We start from the raw sequence: 16,396 nt of genomic DNA on the forward strand, positions 1-16,396 counted from the left end.
ATAATGTATAAATTAATACAGTAATATATCATAAACATATATCATAAATTAGATTATTATAGTGTATATTGTTAATATATAATGTACACATACACACATTCACACATATACACATCTATAAATTTTATTTATATATAAATATATTAAGTAAATATGTACAAATGTTATTTATATATATATGTGTGTGTGTGTGTGTGTGTGTGTATTACAATTAAGAGGCCTTGATTACCTCCTGGTTTGAGGCTATTCTGCTGCTAGATAGCTGAGTTCCATTTAAGTGGGATGTTAATGTATTTGTACAAAGAAAAGGCAGCTATGTGGCACCGTGGAAAGTGTGGCAGCCACTCATGGATGTGACCTCACCATTGTTCAGCATGCAAACTCTGACCTGCTCTGTTTCCAACCTGCACCAGTCTGCCTTTTCTCAGGCAGCTGCCAGGCCTCCTGCCTCCAGGCAAATGCCGTATTGTTGCTAGGCTTAGCACAGACACCCAATACACCTTCACTCTACTACAGATCAGAATTCCTAAGATCCTAAGATCCACCAACCTCAAATTCCCAGTAACAGGGATTACAGTTCTGTACCACCATGTCGGTAACATAACTACATATAAATTGAAGTAGCTGAGGCTCCATCTCACATCCATATAATTAACAAAAATAAACAAAAATGATAAAGCCCCTTGCTAGTGTGACTCTGAGGCAGCTAGGTGGGGCAGTGGATAGCACACTGGGCATGGAATTAGGAAGACTCAGCTTCCTGAGTTCAAATCTGGCCTTAAACACTTACTAGCTGTATGATCCTGGGCAAGTCACTTGTTTATCTCAGTTTCCTCATTTGTAAAATGAGCTGGAGAAGGAAATGGCAAACCACTCCAGTGTCTTATACAAGGGCAGGTATACTATCATGCTTCAATTTGATTTTAAAGATAAAGTTAGTTAATACAAAATTTTCACTCTCTTCACTTTCCTTTCATATGACTCTTTCTTCTCTAATGCTTCTGTCCATTCTACTACTCTCTTCTCACAGTAAAACATGGCTGAAGACACTCAGAGAAACTTTCGTTCAGTGTATTATGAGAAAGTTGGATTTCGTGGTGTTGAAGAAAAGAAATCATTGGAAATACTCCTCAAAGATGATCCTCTGGGTAAGTTTTAAAGGATGATTCAAATAAGTGAAGATAAATTATCCTGTGAAAACCTTAAAAGAAACCTAGCCCTTAAAAGAAACAACTGCCTATGATATGTTTTGGGTGGAAGGATAGCCACAGGTTTGTACCTTGGAGGGAAATTTGAGTGGTCAAACTTTTATTTTTAATCTTCTTTTGAGGAAGAGTATAAATTTTATTTTTAAAAAGAACTTTTAAGTTCCTTTTTAATGTTTTATTCTTTCCTACCAGACTATTATATTGTTTTCTTTATCTGATATACTCATCATCATTGCATGTAGACACAGACTTTGTTTGTTTGCTTGTTTTTGGACTGGGTTTTCCTGACCAGAAATGCAGGGGCTTCTCACAGGCCCAATTCCACTCTGATCTGCGTAGGATCTTTGGCCTTCTCTGTTTTCCAACTTGCTTTGGTTTGCCCATCTTCAGGAAACCTAGTGCGGCCCCCCCCCTTCCCACTCCCAGGAACTTACCTTTTTATTAAATGAGCACACCTGATTGGCTTAGCCCATTGAAGATCTGAACTCCTGAGCTTATGATATTCTTCAGCTTAAGCCTCCAGGAACAGAGATTACAGGTATGTATCTCCAAACTTGGCTAGACATATACTTTACAAAAACCTGATCTCTAATGACAGTCATAATACAGAAATGAACAACAGCTAAAGAATAAAAATCTATTATATTCCATCCTTATGGTTGTATAGAGACATTATTTTTATGCTATTGCAATCAATTTTTAGATTGAGGTTTTTTTTCCTTTGTATTGTGTTACTTATATCTGGATATCTTCATATTTGTTAATCTTTACAGTAAGTTACTCATAATATGGTCAGCTTAGTCATTCTTTGCATACTAGGTATTTGGGATACACACACACACACACACACACACACACACACACACACATTTGCTTTTGTGTAAAGCAGCCATAATGAGAGGCGGTAAGTGTGGAATTATGTGTAGATGACAGCCTTGAGGTCAGGAAAACCCTTCTCAAGGTTCCCTTTCTGACATATACTGGCTGTGTGATACTCTAATACCCTAGGGTTACAAGTTACAGATGATTTCCCAGTCTGAATTGGTAAAGGACATTTGCTTGCTAGAAATTCCCCATATTGATGAAATAACACACACACAGACACACACAGACACAGACACACAGACACAGACACACACACACACACACACACACACACACACACACACACACACACACAAAATAACACCTCCTCCCTCCAACCATGTATATAACACAGCTGAAAACATCTTTGTAAAATTGGTCTTTACCTTTTTTCCCCTTGGGCTAGACCCTGCAGGAGGATTACTGGGCCAAAGGATGTGACTGGTCTTATGGTTCTTGCTTGGGTGTTGCCCATATATGATCTTGTGAATCTTGTAGAGTAATCCTCAGGCAAATGGCTACTTCTTCTCTAAGACTATACTAATTTGCACAGTCACCAGCTATAGATGAACAAATGTGTATTTTTCATTCCTTCCTTTCCTGAGAGATGCTTGTTGCATCATTTTAGTCATCTCCAACTCTTTTTGACCCCATTTTGGGGTTTTCTTGGCAAAGATACACTAGAGTGGCTTGCTATTTCCTCCAGCTCATTTTAAAAATAAGGAACTGAGGCCAGCAGGGTTAAGTGACTTGTCCAGGGTCACACAGCTAGTAAGTGTCTGAGGCCAAATTTGAACTCAGGAAGCTGAGTCTTCCTAATTCCATGCCCAGTGTGCTATCCACTGCACCACCTAGCTGCCTCAGACTCACACTAGCATGGGGCTTTATCATATCTGTTTATTTTTGTTAATTACATGGATGTGAGACGGAACCTCAGCTACTTCAGTTTATATGTAGTTATGTTACTGGACATGGACATGGACACAGGACTTTAATCCCTCTTACTGAGAAGTTGAGACTGGTGGATCTTAGGAGCTCTGGATTCTGATCTGTAGTAGAGTAAAGGTGTACTGGGTGTCTGTGCTAAGCCTAGCAACAATATGGCATTTGCCTGAAGGCAGGGGGCCTGGCAGCTGCCTGAGAAAAGGCAAACTGGTGCAGGTTGGAAACAGAGCAGATCAGAGTTTGCATGTTGAACAGCAGTAGGGTCACATCCATGAGTGGCTGCCGCACTTCCAGCCAAGGAGAAACAGAGAGACCCAGTTTCCTTCACTTCCCCCTACACAGTTACTAGCGATGTTGAACATTTTTCTAAGGATTTATTTACTCTTAGTGCTCTCTCTTTTGTGAATTCTCTATATCTTTTGACTTTTCCTTTTTCCTTGGGAGATTTGGTATTTTGCATGTAAATATGTAATATATTGTAAGTTTGCAATAACAGTGTGAATTTGTAGTAACTCTTGCCATGACTTGTGTTCTGAAAATGCTGAAGTATTAAGTCCAGTGTATTACATGTCATTTCAGATCCTATCCAAGAAGTATTTATGTGCATAGTTTTTCTGTAGACCATGGATTCTTAACGTGTGTGTGTGTGTGTGTGTGTGTGTGTGTGTGTGTGTGTGTGTGTGTTGGACCTTTTGGGTGCTCTGGCAAAGCCTATGGACCACTTCTCAGAATACTGCTTTTAAATGCATAAAATAAAATACACAGGCTTTCAAAGGAAACCAATTATAATGAAATAACTGTTATAAAAATATTAAAGAAACAAGTTCATGAACTCCACTATAGAGCAAGACAAACAACACTACTTATACTTTACATTTTTTCAATGCTTTAAGAATTTCAAAAGACTTTCTTGCTCTTTGATCTTATGTAATTCTCACTTTCTCTGAGCGGTTTGCAGTATAGGAATTATCTCTATTTGGGCAATATGAGAGCTGAGGTGGAGAGGCCCAGAGTGGGTGAGCAGTAGACCTTTTCTAAGATCTCACATTGAGGGGCAGAATGGGAGTTAGAACTCGGTTCTCCTGACATCCACTGCTGTATTCTTTGCACTGCCTCATATGTACTGTCCTAGATTTAGTTGGCCACCTAGAGTAGGGTGAATGAGACTTTTGTCTCAGATTAGAGACATTGCCCAAGAGTTTGAAATTTGCCCATGAGAGGGACATTTAAAGGGCTGCTGATAAATGCTCTGTAAAGGAGATGGGGCAAAGACTAGTGGTTTAATTTTGAGAAGGGGATGGGGAAAAGTTTGGTATTGAGGGGGAGGGTAGCATTATGGCTGGTAGGTGTGATAGGGTTGTGACAGTTGGGGCCCACTGGGGGAGAATCTTGATCATCCCTTAGGGAATCTCAGGTAGAAGTCAAGTCTTGTGGGACCCGAGCTCTGGTCTGTCCTGGAGATGAAGAGAGATGCCCACCCATGGCCCGGGGAGCTCATCTTCTCATTGCTGACAGTGGTGATCCAAAGGCCATCTAGCAGCTCAGCTGGCAGGGGACAGGGGGAATGCTTGAAAAGTCTTCTTTTCAAACCCTGACTATCCTGTTGGGGAGTGTTGTATGGATTAGGAGGGGAACAAGGCAAGGGAGAGGAGAGAACACCTTTTGTTCTTCTAGAGAGCTTCCTGGGGATTCTTCTGCCTTCCTGATCCTAGAGGATTTTGTCTTTTCCCCAAGTTTTGCCCTTAGGGTTTTTCAGAGTTTATGATAGCTTAGAACCTGAGAGTTGGTCAGCAGGGCTCAGTTGGAAATGTCATGGACTGCCAGGGAGGTAAACTTCAGGGGTCTCTGGCTTTCTGTAAGGGTTACCATTCCAGTTTACCCCCAGATTATCAGTTTTCTTGGATGCCAGATTTGAAGAAACAATTGATCTTATCAACTAATTATCAAGAATAATTAATTTACACAGGAAGCTACCAAGCATTCCAGTTCTTCTGAGGATGGAGATGGGCAGCTTCCATAGCAGTGGCCTTGTAGTAACCTGCAGCCTGTGTCTTCCCTGAATGTGCATACACAATCAGACTGGTATTCATTGTACTGTATGCCCTTAATATAAAAATTCCTAGTTCCGTCTCTGGCTGGCCAAATAATATTTCTTTATCTGAGCAAACAATTTCAGTTGTTAAAATGCAAAACAAAAAAATAAAACCTTACTTCTATAATTCTGTTATCATCCTCATATAAGTCTCATTCTAATTCTTTTTTGTTTATCTCCTCTTTTAGATATTGAGAAACTTTGTACGTTTAGTCAGCGGTTCCCTCTTCCATCCATGTACCGAGGCTTCGTGTGGAAGGTGCTTTTAGGTAGGACTTTAAAAAGCTGCAAGAGACTTAGCCTTAGGAATTATTGGGCACTGAGATAACTTGACATCTTATCAGATAGAAAGTAAACTTGCTGGATAATGATCTGCTTTGGATGTGGGAGGTCATGGCCAACCTGCAGAATATTCAGACCACTCCATTAGGTGCCCGGGGTTGCTTAGTGCCAAAGTTTTAGGGCGCTGGCTAGTTTTCTTCTTAGTGAGAGGAATATTTTGCTGCCTGAAGTATTGTGAACGATATTGGTCCTTGAAGTACTTTTGGGACTAGCAGTGTAAGTCCTGGTCATTGGTGGATGACTGGGAGGGTGGAACTTTAGAGGCAGCCAATTTCCTGTGGAAGAAGAAGGGTTCTCTCACAAAACTGTAAGTAACGAGTAGATACTGATATTAAGCGAAAAAAGGACATCAAAGGTCATCTAATTCATCCACCTGTATTATTTTACAGATGAAGAACTGAGGCCCAGAGAAGGCAAATCACTTACCAGAGTCACATGGGTAGTAATAAGAAGAGCAGGGATTCAAGCTCAGGTCCTCTTTATAAATCCATCACTCTTTTCCCTTGTTCAGTCACTTTTCAGTTGTGTCTGACTCTCTGTGACCCCCTTTGGGGTTTTCTTGGCCAAGATACTGGAGTGGTTTGCCATTTCCTTCTTCAGGCTGTTTTACAGATGAGGAGAATAAGGCACACAGGGTTAAGGGACTTGCCCAGGGTCACACAGCTTGTAAGTGTCTGAGGCCAGATTTGAATTCAGGAAGACTCAGGACCGCAGCTTTATCCATTGTGCCATCTATCTGCCCCACTCTTTCCACTGCCCTAAAGAAATTCCTCCAAGGCCAAGTGGTGCCTATGAACTTTTACCACTGTTAGGACTTCTGGAACAGCCACCCTTCCCCTTATGTTTACTAACTGTAAGCTGATGAAGTTGGAGCTCTATGAAGATGAAATAATTGGTAACAGTGTTAGAAAATCTTTAAGGAGTGTGAAGATTGGGGTTGTGATCTTTTGGATTCTGGTACAGAGTGTTAATAAGCTAGAAAAGGTTCAGTTTTTATTTTGTCAAGCCTTTGAAAGAAGAATCACTGCTAGATTTAGTTACTTAGGAGTGCTGGGTGTCTGACATCTTTGTGAATGACAGGCAGTAGCAGAAATTTTGGTGAGTGACTGACATCACTAGTAGGTTTATGGGACAAGTGGTCATTCGTTTCAGAACAGCACACTGTTTTTTACTAATTCAGATTCAATAATGGATGAAATCCTGCCTGCCCAGAGTCTAGTTAGAGACCCCATTTTCTATCATAAAACCAATTTCTTACAAACCCTTCCCAAGTCTAATTTATGAACATGTAGGAACCATGTAGAAAATAAGAGCTTTGGGGTGGAAACATCCTTTTCATGTGTTTTAAGTCATAGATGGAGAAATGTCTTACTATTTACCAGATAAGCTTAACTCTTTCTGCAAAGGATAGATTTTTGGTTGCTCAAAGATCCTAGCATTTCATCTTCATGAAGGTTCCTCTTATTTGGGTTAAGCTACAAAAAGGGATGGTAAAGACTCAGCACTTAGCAGCCTTACCATCTATACACAACTAGTACTGTGTGTGTGTGTGTGTGTGTATGTGGGTAGTTGAGTTAGAGGTTTGGGAGTTAACTTGGGGAAACCATCTGCCCTTTTAGTAGTATGATGGATGTTCAAATGAAGCCTTTTAATCTGTATTAAGCCAAATTTAGAGAATACCTTAATATTCTTTTGGCTTAATCACAGTTTAACACAATGTAGGTGACTAAGGTGAGTGAAGATTATGTCAGGGAATGAACATCCAGAAACTGATTGCCCTTAGTATTCAAAAGTAGAATCACAAATTTGGAATTTGAAGGCACATGGTTCCATTTCTGAAGCAAGAAAACTGAGGAGAAAATAAGTCTCTTGCCAAGGATTATGCAGCTAATTGATGACAGAACTAGGAGTAGAACCTAGATCCTGGGTACCATGACCAATTTTATTTCCTCTCCATCATATTGTCTTTCATTCCTTTCATTTTTCTTTTGTTATTGGCTTTTGTTTTTTACACCAAAGTCATTTCCTAATATATCTTCTTCATCATTGACCCTTCAACTGTAACAAGGAAAAACAGTTACTCAGAAGAATCAACAAAATGACAACATAGCATATGCAACTTTTGGCTCCCAGTAGGCTTCCATTCGCATATTAAGAAAAGAAAATTTAATTTGGTTAATTTATTGATGGCTTTTGTTTTTATATCACCTGTGAATTCCAATATGTCTCTTTCCTTCTCCTAGAGGGTCATCCTTGTAACAAAAAAACTTTTTGAAAAGAGAAAAAAACCCAGCTCAGTCAAAATAACCAGCATATCAGATAAGTCCATCATTATATGTAGGGTTCTATGCCCATAGTCCCCCACCTTTGCAGAAAAGGAGCAGAGGGATAGTCTCATCTCTTCTTTGGAGCCAATCCCAGTCACTATAAATTGATAGCATTCAGTATCAACTGTATTATTGTTATTTTTTCCATTTGTATTTTTGTCGTCATTGTGGATGTATTTTTCCAAGTTCTGCTTTTATTTTACTTTACATTAGTTTATGTGCCTTTACATGTTCCTAAGTATTCATCACATATTTGTTATAGCTCAGGAATGTTCCATTATGGGGCTGCCAGATGGCACAGTGGATAGAGGGTGGGGCTTGGAATCAGGAAGACTCATCTTCCTGAGTGCAAATCCAGCCTCAGATACTTTCTAGCTGTCTGACCCTGGGCAAGTCACATAGCTTGTTTAGCCATTCTCCAGTTGATGGGCTATGAATATTTTGCTCTATTTGAGATCATTTTAAAAAATCTTTGATTTCCTTGGGATATATTACTAGCAGTGGGATCTTATAAAAGGACAAGGCCATTTTAGTCACTTTCTTAGCGTACTTGTGAATTGTTTTCTAGAACGTTTAGACTAGTTTAGAGCTCCACCAATGGTGCACTAATGTGCTTGTGAAAAATGTGCTTTCCTAATACGTTCTACGGATCAAGATTGATCATTGCAATTGATTTGAGTTTGACTGTCTTTTACTGTGTCACATGTGTTTTCCCTTGATTCTACTTCCTTCCCTCTGCACTAGTTTGTACAGGTCTCCCTACTTTTCTCTGAAATCCTCACATTCATCGTTCCTTATAATACTGCCATGGATTTTCCATGCTCAGTATTTGAAGAGAAAGGAGTGTACATAGCTTCTTTCAAAGATTAAGCTATGGAAATAGAAGACCAAAAGAAAAATTGGTGAAAGCAGCACCAAATGCCAAACTCAAGAATTTAAAAACCTTAAGCCTGTCCTTCCTCTTAACTTTCCAGTTTTGTTGGGAGTACCATCATCCTTCCAGTCACTTAGGCTCAGAGTCCTCTTTGACTCCTTTCCCTACATACCTAATCAGAAGCTAAGTTTTATTGTTGCTCCCACAACAAACCTTGTACCTTTCTGTTCCCCTTCTCTCTACTCCATCTGTGATGCTCATTCCTGCTTGTCTAGAGTATTCCTAATTGAATTGGCTTTGATCTCCCCTTTCCACTTCGTTTTCCACACAACTGCCAAGATAACTTTCCTAGGGCACAGGTCTGACCATTACACTCCCTTAACTAAGAATCTTTAATAGTTTCCCATTATCTTTAGGATAAAATATTAATTCCTTGCTTGGTATTTAAAGCCCTTCATAGAGTTGTCAGTTTATGTTTTCAGGCTTGCTGTATATCATCACCCTTGAAACACACATTCGAGCCGTAGTAGGTTTCTTCAGAGTATTCAAACTCAGCATTCTATCTTCTTTCTCCACACCTTTTCATAACCTGACCCCATGCCTGGGATGTACTTTTCCCTCACTCTTGGAATCTCTGCCTTCCTTCAAGGCTCAGCTCATATATGCTTTTCCCAACTCCTCTAACTCTCTTGTCTCTTCAAATTATCTTGTATACACTCATTTGTCATATCCTGAAAGATCTTTGGAGGATAAAGACTACTCTATTTTTGGTTTTGTACCCCTTGTACCCAGCACACACTGTCTTTAAAGGGTTTTTAATTTTTGTTGGTTAGTTGGATAGAAAAAGTATTATATTTGGAGTCAAAGGACCTGGGTTTGAATCTGGCTTTATCACCTTTGACCTATGAGACCTTTGGCAAACCACTTGAACCTATCAATGTCTCAGACTCTTCACCTGTTAAATGATGGGATTGGGTTAGATAGCCTTTAAAGCCCCTTCCAACCCTAAATCTGTGATCCTATGAATATGTCAATCAATCAGTCAGCATTTATTAAGTGCCTGCTATGTGCCAGGTGCTGTGCTAAGCATTGGGAGTACAAAAAGAGGCAAAAGGCAGTCCCTGCCCTCAAGAAGCTTGTCTGTGATCTTTTTGGCATCTTGTAATTTCAAACCCAGATCAGCAATGATATTACTAACTAATGCCTCGGCACTTTAAGAATATGAAAAATGGGTTCTGATGGATAACTTCCTAAGAGTGATTCTCCACAGTTAGTAAATGTGGTTGTTAGTTCTTTTGTGTGGACCGAGCTAGCTTTTCTGTTTTCAAGGGTTTCTTTTCCTAGCAGTGCCTTTGTTAGGTAAGAAGAATTTGGATTACTGACTCTAGCTTAGTGCCTGGCTTTCTTCTCTTTCCTAGGAATCCTGCCTCCTCACCATGAATCTCATGCTCAGGTCATGATGTGCCGGAAGGAGCAGTACACGGATGTGCTGCACGCCCTGAAAGTCATTCGTTTTGTCAGTGACTCTACTCCGCAGGTGGATGTCTACCTGCGCATGTATCAGCTAGAATCTGGAACGTTGCCTCGAAGTCCTTCCTTTCCTCTGGTTGGTGGCTACTTTGCTTAGATACTTAATTTTGCTCTAGGCCATCCCCCTGCCATTTATAAACAATTAGGACCAGTCTTAAGGCCATCACAAAACTAAAGTCACTAAGTAGCAAAGGCATTAGCATGCCAATGTCCTCATGGAGTAGAGGCACAATTGTGAAAGTCTACAATAATTATATTGTAATGGGAACACAGATTAATCTTTCCTTCAAATATTTGTGTCTACATTAGCACAGAAAGTCTTTTTAAGGTCAGGGTTTTCTTTCTTTTTGCCTTTGTAGGGAGTGAGAGTGCAAGAGAGGGAAGAGAAAAGAAACCAGGTAAAGGAAGAATGGGGGAGATTTTTTTTCTTTAAACATTAAAATATAATTTTCTCAAAAACATATAATTTTTTTCCCTTCCTCTCACAGATTGAATTGTATAATCACTGGGAGAAGAGTAGTTCAGAGCCACCAAATGCAGTGATTTAACTATTAGTTGTAGTGTTCTCCAGTATTTATTTATTTATTTATTGATACACTAGATCTACCATGTTTGTCAACCTATTGAGCGTTTGATATTTAACTTGTTCTTTATTTGTAAAGTTATTGATGCAGGGCTACTGATAGACCTTACAGATAATGACCCTTGCCCATCTTTGTTATTGTTGTCAAGGGAAACAAGGTCTCTTTGGAAGTCATAGGAATGCTCAGCAATTTCCGTTAAATTTCACTTAGCATTAATAAAATGAAGTTGATACCATTGCATAGATTCTTAAGATTGGTTTAGTATGAGTAGTGCATATTTAGTACTAGATAGACCTGTTATACTTTTTGATCTATCCCTATTCAAAATTCCTTTTTACTTAGGTGGTCCTGTGGGCCTCCAGCACACAGTACTCCCTACTTTTAGACACAGAGTCCTTTCAGAAGCAACCTGCTTCCTCCTACCCCCTTTTTTAAATGGAAAACTGTCTTATGAGCATGTTATTAAGGATTTAGGAAAGTTGTCTTTTTCTGGTTATGACTCTTTGTTATACACACCTAAATTTGTATACAACTCTGAAACACATTGAAAAGTAGGCCTACAGATGAAAGAGCTGGAATTTTTAAAGGACTTAGTATTTTCCAGAATAAGAAGATAATATTTAGTTTGGCTTTAACTTTGAAGCATTACTACTGCTTAACGCAGATAAGATTCCAAAGTACTTTCAGCAACGTATAATATTTGAGAACAAAAGATGTTCATACACTCTTTCAGGCCTCTCAGAAGTCTTTTGGGGAAATGTACTTGAGGAATTTAGCTCCATGTTTTGAATGGCATTTTGCAAGATTCTGAAATGGTCGTTCTTTTGATCTGTATAATCTTGGTTCTAGGGCATATCAGATCAAAGTCACTTCAAGTTGGTTCTTAAAGGTAGAATAAAATATTGAAAGGCTTTACTAATTCTTAGAAGTAGGGCTTTTAAAATATTATTAAGTGTCCTCTTAATATATAGTATATAGTATTCATTGATTATAGTGTTGATAACAGAGACAGTTTAGTGTAGTGAATGGAGTGCTGATTTTGAATCACAAAGACCTGGATTCATCAGACTGTAGATTGGAAGGGACCTTAGAAGCTGTCAGATACATTATCCTCATTTTACTGATGAGTGAGCAAGGCATAAGAGGATGATTGAGTTGCCAGAGATCACATAAGTGTCTGAGGTGGCCCTTGAATTCCAGGCTTCCTGTATCCAAGTCCGTGGCACAGCCCACTAGGTGACTTCACCGACACTTATTAGCAAGTTGAGTCACTTAACCTTTATGTAATTCAGGTGGCTTCTTAGGATGCATTTACTGACTTACAGACTGGTTGCAATCTGCATTGGTGGATGGAGTCCTACATGCTTAAAAAATCACAGATCCATATTGTATTCACGTATTACAGAGACAGATACTTTCACTTGTAATTTTCACATCCCTTTTGATTAAAATCTGTAGTCCAGGGGCTCTTAACTTTTTTTGTATTGTGTTCCTCTTTGGCAGTTTGGAAAAGCCTATGGACCCCTTCTCAGAATAATGATTTTAAATACATAAAGTCAAACACATAGGATTACAAAGGAAACTATGTTGAAATGCAGTTATCCTTTTTTTTTTTTAAATTAAGTTTACAGACCCTAAGTTAAAAAGCCTTGGTATAGTGTAATTCAAACTTTATACCTGAGGATTCAATCAGTAAGCATTTATTAAGGACTTGCTATATGCCAGAGGCCACTAGGTGGCTCAGTAGATAGAGTGCTGAGGCCAGGAGTCTGGAAGACTCATCTCCCTGAGTTCAAATCTGGCTGTGTGACTGTGGACAAGTCATTTAACCCTGTTTGCCTCAGTTTCCTCATCTGTAAAATGAGCTGAAGAAGGAAATGGCAAATTGCTGCAGTATCTGTGCCAAGAAAACCCTAAATGGGGTCATAAAGGGTTGAACATGACTGAAAGCGCCTGAATAACACCAGGCACTGTATTGCGGGTTCAGAAAAAGAAACCCTGAATGTCTTTCTCTTCAAACAGCCAACATTCTGTTGTGAGAAAGAAAATGTTCATAGGCAAATATAATTAAAATATGTGTGAAGAAAAGAGGAATCCAGATGGTCTGTGAAACATGTGAACCGCTGACGATTTATCTGTGGTAGACCTATCATGGAACATGTACTAGGCTCACTGAGTGCTCAGACTCTTGCTTCACTATTTACAAAGCTGTCTTAGACTTCATGATTCCTCATCCTTCTTATCCATGCCCTCACTTCTCTTTTTAATGTTCAATTTGATGTGAAGAGTTTATGATTAACACTATAAGCCCAGCTACAATGAACACTGATCAGCCGATGACCATACCCAAAATGGGATCAACTTCCAACCAAGGCCCTCTGATTTCAACCTTGCTATGCCAGTCAGATAATCAGAAAGAAAACACTGATATCATACCACGCTCTTTTTCATTTTTATCCTGTTTACTGAAGTTTACACATATTTATAACAGCCATTCTATAAGGTGGGGCAGTTTTAAACTCAATTGGAATTAATTATGCGTAGATAAATTTTGTAAATTTGCCTTTGATTTAACTGGTGATAATTTAAACTATGCATTTTAACAAAGTACAGTCAATGAAAGTGTGGAGCTACAGGAAAGCTCCTGGATTAAAGAGCCCGAGGACCTGGGTTCAAATCCCAGCTCTCTTCCATTTACTACTGATGTGACTTTGGGCAAGTTCACCTAACCTTTGTGGACCTCTCATCCCTACTGAACTAAAATAATACTTTGGTCCTCTCAAGTTGTACCTTTCCTTGGGGTCGAGTTTTCATCTTCACATTCTTCTGTCAGGGTCAACCTTCCAGAAAAATGCCATTTCAACCCTTATCCAGCCCTAATTCTGTGATGCTATGATCAAACAGACAGACAGAAAATAGATTTACCTTGTGTGCCCTTTAAATCCAGCTCACGGGCTATTTCTTTGTGCTTTGTTATCTTTTCTTTTTTTTTTTTAATAGTAGTGGTTTTTTTTGTTTATTTGTTTGCTGATTTTCCTCAAGTCTTTTTATGTTTCCTTGTATTCTTTATACATATAAATTTTGTGGCAGCATATTACATTAATATACCATGAATTATTCTTACCATCTTTTAATTGTTGGACATGTTGTTTGTTAAGTTTTTCAGCTACGGAGTGAAGTAGCCATGGATTTTTTTTTTCCTTTTGGACAGAAGGCTGAAGACATATCCTTAGGGGGCACTTCCAGATTTAAGGGTCAGGAGGAAGATGAAGAGCCAGCAAAAGAGACAGAGAATGATTAGGCAGAGAGTTAGGAGACTCATGATGCTGCAGTATGTGCTATCTCAGGTGTTCAGGGAGCAGAAGGTACTGTCAGTACTATCAAATGTGGTTTGGCTTTTGCTGCTGGGGCAGCTAAGTGGTGCAGTGGGTGCTCTTACTGGGCCCAAGTTCAAATGCGGCCTCAGACACTTGTTAGCTGTGTGATCTTGAACAAGCCATTTAAACTCTGTGTACTTCAGCTTCCTCATCTGTAAAACGGGAATAATAATATCACTTTCTTAAGTCAGTTTTCTGTTTTCGCCACAACAGTGTAATTTGATTTCCAAAGAGGTCAAATGCTTCCTAGCTTTAAATGTTTCTGTCATTGCTCAACTGTATTGTCTGTAACAGAAACATATCTGGAATGTTTTTCTTTTCCCTTAGAGATTATAGTTCTTAAAATATTGCTGTTTTTAAAATTCTCACAGATTATATGATTTAAGCAATTGAATAATGTATATACAATTGTCTTACCTCTCAACAAAAGGTACTTATATAAGACACATATGTTCACCCACATGTACATATACACACATGCATACAATGCACACACAACACATGCATGCATACACATCCACGTGCATGCACACACATGTGTGTATACATATATGTACATATAGGCACACACTAACATATGCATGCATGCATGGTGTGTATATGTCTGTACATATTTTCATGATCACATACACATATGTGTATACAAACAGATGTGTATAATGCACATATACATGCGTGTGTGCAGGCACACAATATGCATATGTACACACAAAGATATGCATATACATGTATACATTTTGCATATACACATAATATGCATATGCATATATGTACATATGTATCTATATCCAATACATTTACATGCCACAGCTATGCACACAACAGAGAGTACTTATACACATGTATGTACATGTACACATGGTACACGTGGTAAACTGCACACACATACACATGTTCATACACACTGCATATTTATACGAACACATGAGCACAAATGTGTATATACACACATATACAGTGTATATATACACATATTATTTGTTATGAGGCTCAAATGAGACAATGTTGGTAAAGTGCTTAGCAGAATGCCTAGCACATAGTCAGTACTATGTAAATGTTAGCTATCATCATCGTCATCATCATCATCAGCTACAGTAAGGTCAAAAGCATGAGGACTGAAAACAGGCTTTTAGATTTTGCAATAAAGGGGTCATTCATCACATTACAAAGAGCTGTTTCAGTGCAATTGCAAAGATGGTTTCCTTCTTGTTAAGAGCATGTGTGGTGAGGGTTTAGAGGCAGTGAGTAGAGGCCTTGACAGGGAAGAGAGTGGGGATGAAAACTCAATGCCAAGGAAAAGGATATTGTCAACATATAACTTGAGAGGCCCAGTCAGTTAACTTAAAGAAAATACAATTTTATTAAAGAAAAATATATTCTCTCCCTCCTTCCCATCTACCCCCAAATTAATTTGTTCTTTTTCTTTCAGGAACCAGAAGATGAAGTATTTCTTGCCATTGCCAAAGCTATGGAAGAGATGGTTGAAGATAATGTTGACTGTTATTGGCTTATCAGATGCTTTGTGAGCCAATTAAATAACAAATTCCGGGATTCCTTACCCCAGCTGGTGAGAAGTGTTTTTTGATCTTGGTGGGGGGGGACGGGGACACTGGGGCTAATAGGTGTCCTAAAGCTACTGTGACCCTTTAGTGCTGCTGCTGGCGAAAGGTGATTCCCCCCAGTCACCTTGTTTGTGGCCCACATCCAAGTGACTATAGAAGGGGGCTCATCTTGGACACACAGCTGAGTGTCTATCCTATTGCTTTGGATGAGGAATGGTTCTTTGCCTTTTCTTTGTCATAATATCACAGTATCTTAGGTTTAGAGCTGGAAGGGACTTTGAGGGCATGCAAGCCAGAGCCAGGCTGACGGAGGCCTGAAAAATACCCACGTGCAGGCTGAACCAGATCAAAATGTAATTGGGAAATGTTTAACAAAATAATAAAAATACAACATACGTCATGTTTATTTGTGATTTTCTAAGTCATTCTACAATGGGCTTGGAATCAGGAAGACCTATTTTCATGAGTTCAAATATGGCCTTAGATAGTTACTAGCTGTGTGACCCTAGGGAAGTCACTTAACCCTGTTTGCCTCAGGTTCCTCATCTGTAAAATGATCTGGAGAAGGAAATGGAAAACCGCTCCAGTATCTCTGCTCCAAAACCCCAGATTGGTCACAAAGAGTCAGACACAACTGAAAATGACTCAGTAGCAACAACAAATCATTCCACTGCTAAATCAACCATCATGT

The 16,396-nt window shown here is 39.1% G+C and overlaps 1 protein-coding gene across 6 annotated transcripts in view; it reads left to right on the plus strand.

Moving 5' to 3' along the window:
- The window catches only part of TBC1D7 (TBC1 domain family member 7), a 28,341-nt gene that overhangs the window by 2,052 nt on the left and 9,893 nt on the right, over nucleotides 1-16,396 (plus strand). For 3 of the 6 annotated variants that reach the window (XM_078153590.1, XM_078153589.1, XM_078153591.1), the window contains 5 exons: nucleotides 1,031-1,148; nucleotides 5,298-5,378; nucleotides 10,071-10,258; nucleotides 10,542-10,580; nucleotides 15,573-15,710. In XM_078153590.1, the coding sequence (XP_078009716.1) occupies nucleotides 1,037-1,148; nucleotides 5,298-5,378; nucleotides 10,071-10,258; nucleotides 10,542-10,580; nucleotides 15,573-15,710 (558 nt within the window). In that variant the 5' untranslated portion in view covers nucleotides 1,031-1,036. The remainder of the gene's footprint in view (nucleotides 1-1,030; nucleotides 1,149-5,297; nucleotides 5,379-10,070; nucleotides 10,259-10,541; nucleotides 10,581-15,572; nucleotides 15,711-16,396) is intronic. The other 3 variants (XM_078153592.1, XM_020963039.2, XM_020963042.2) reach the window with 3 other exon arrangements.

Source organism: Phascolarctos cinereus, unplaced genomic scaffold, assembly GCF_003287225.1.
Source record: "Phascolarctos cinereus isolate Bilbo 61053 unplaced genomic scaffold, phaCin_HiC Scaffold_4;HRSCAF=312, whole genome shotgun sequence".
In the NCBI taxonomy this organism is placed as follows: domain Eukaryota; kingdom Metazoa; phylum Chordata; class Mammalia; order Diprotodontia; family Phascolarctidae; genus Phascolarctos; species Phascolarctos cinereus.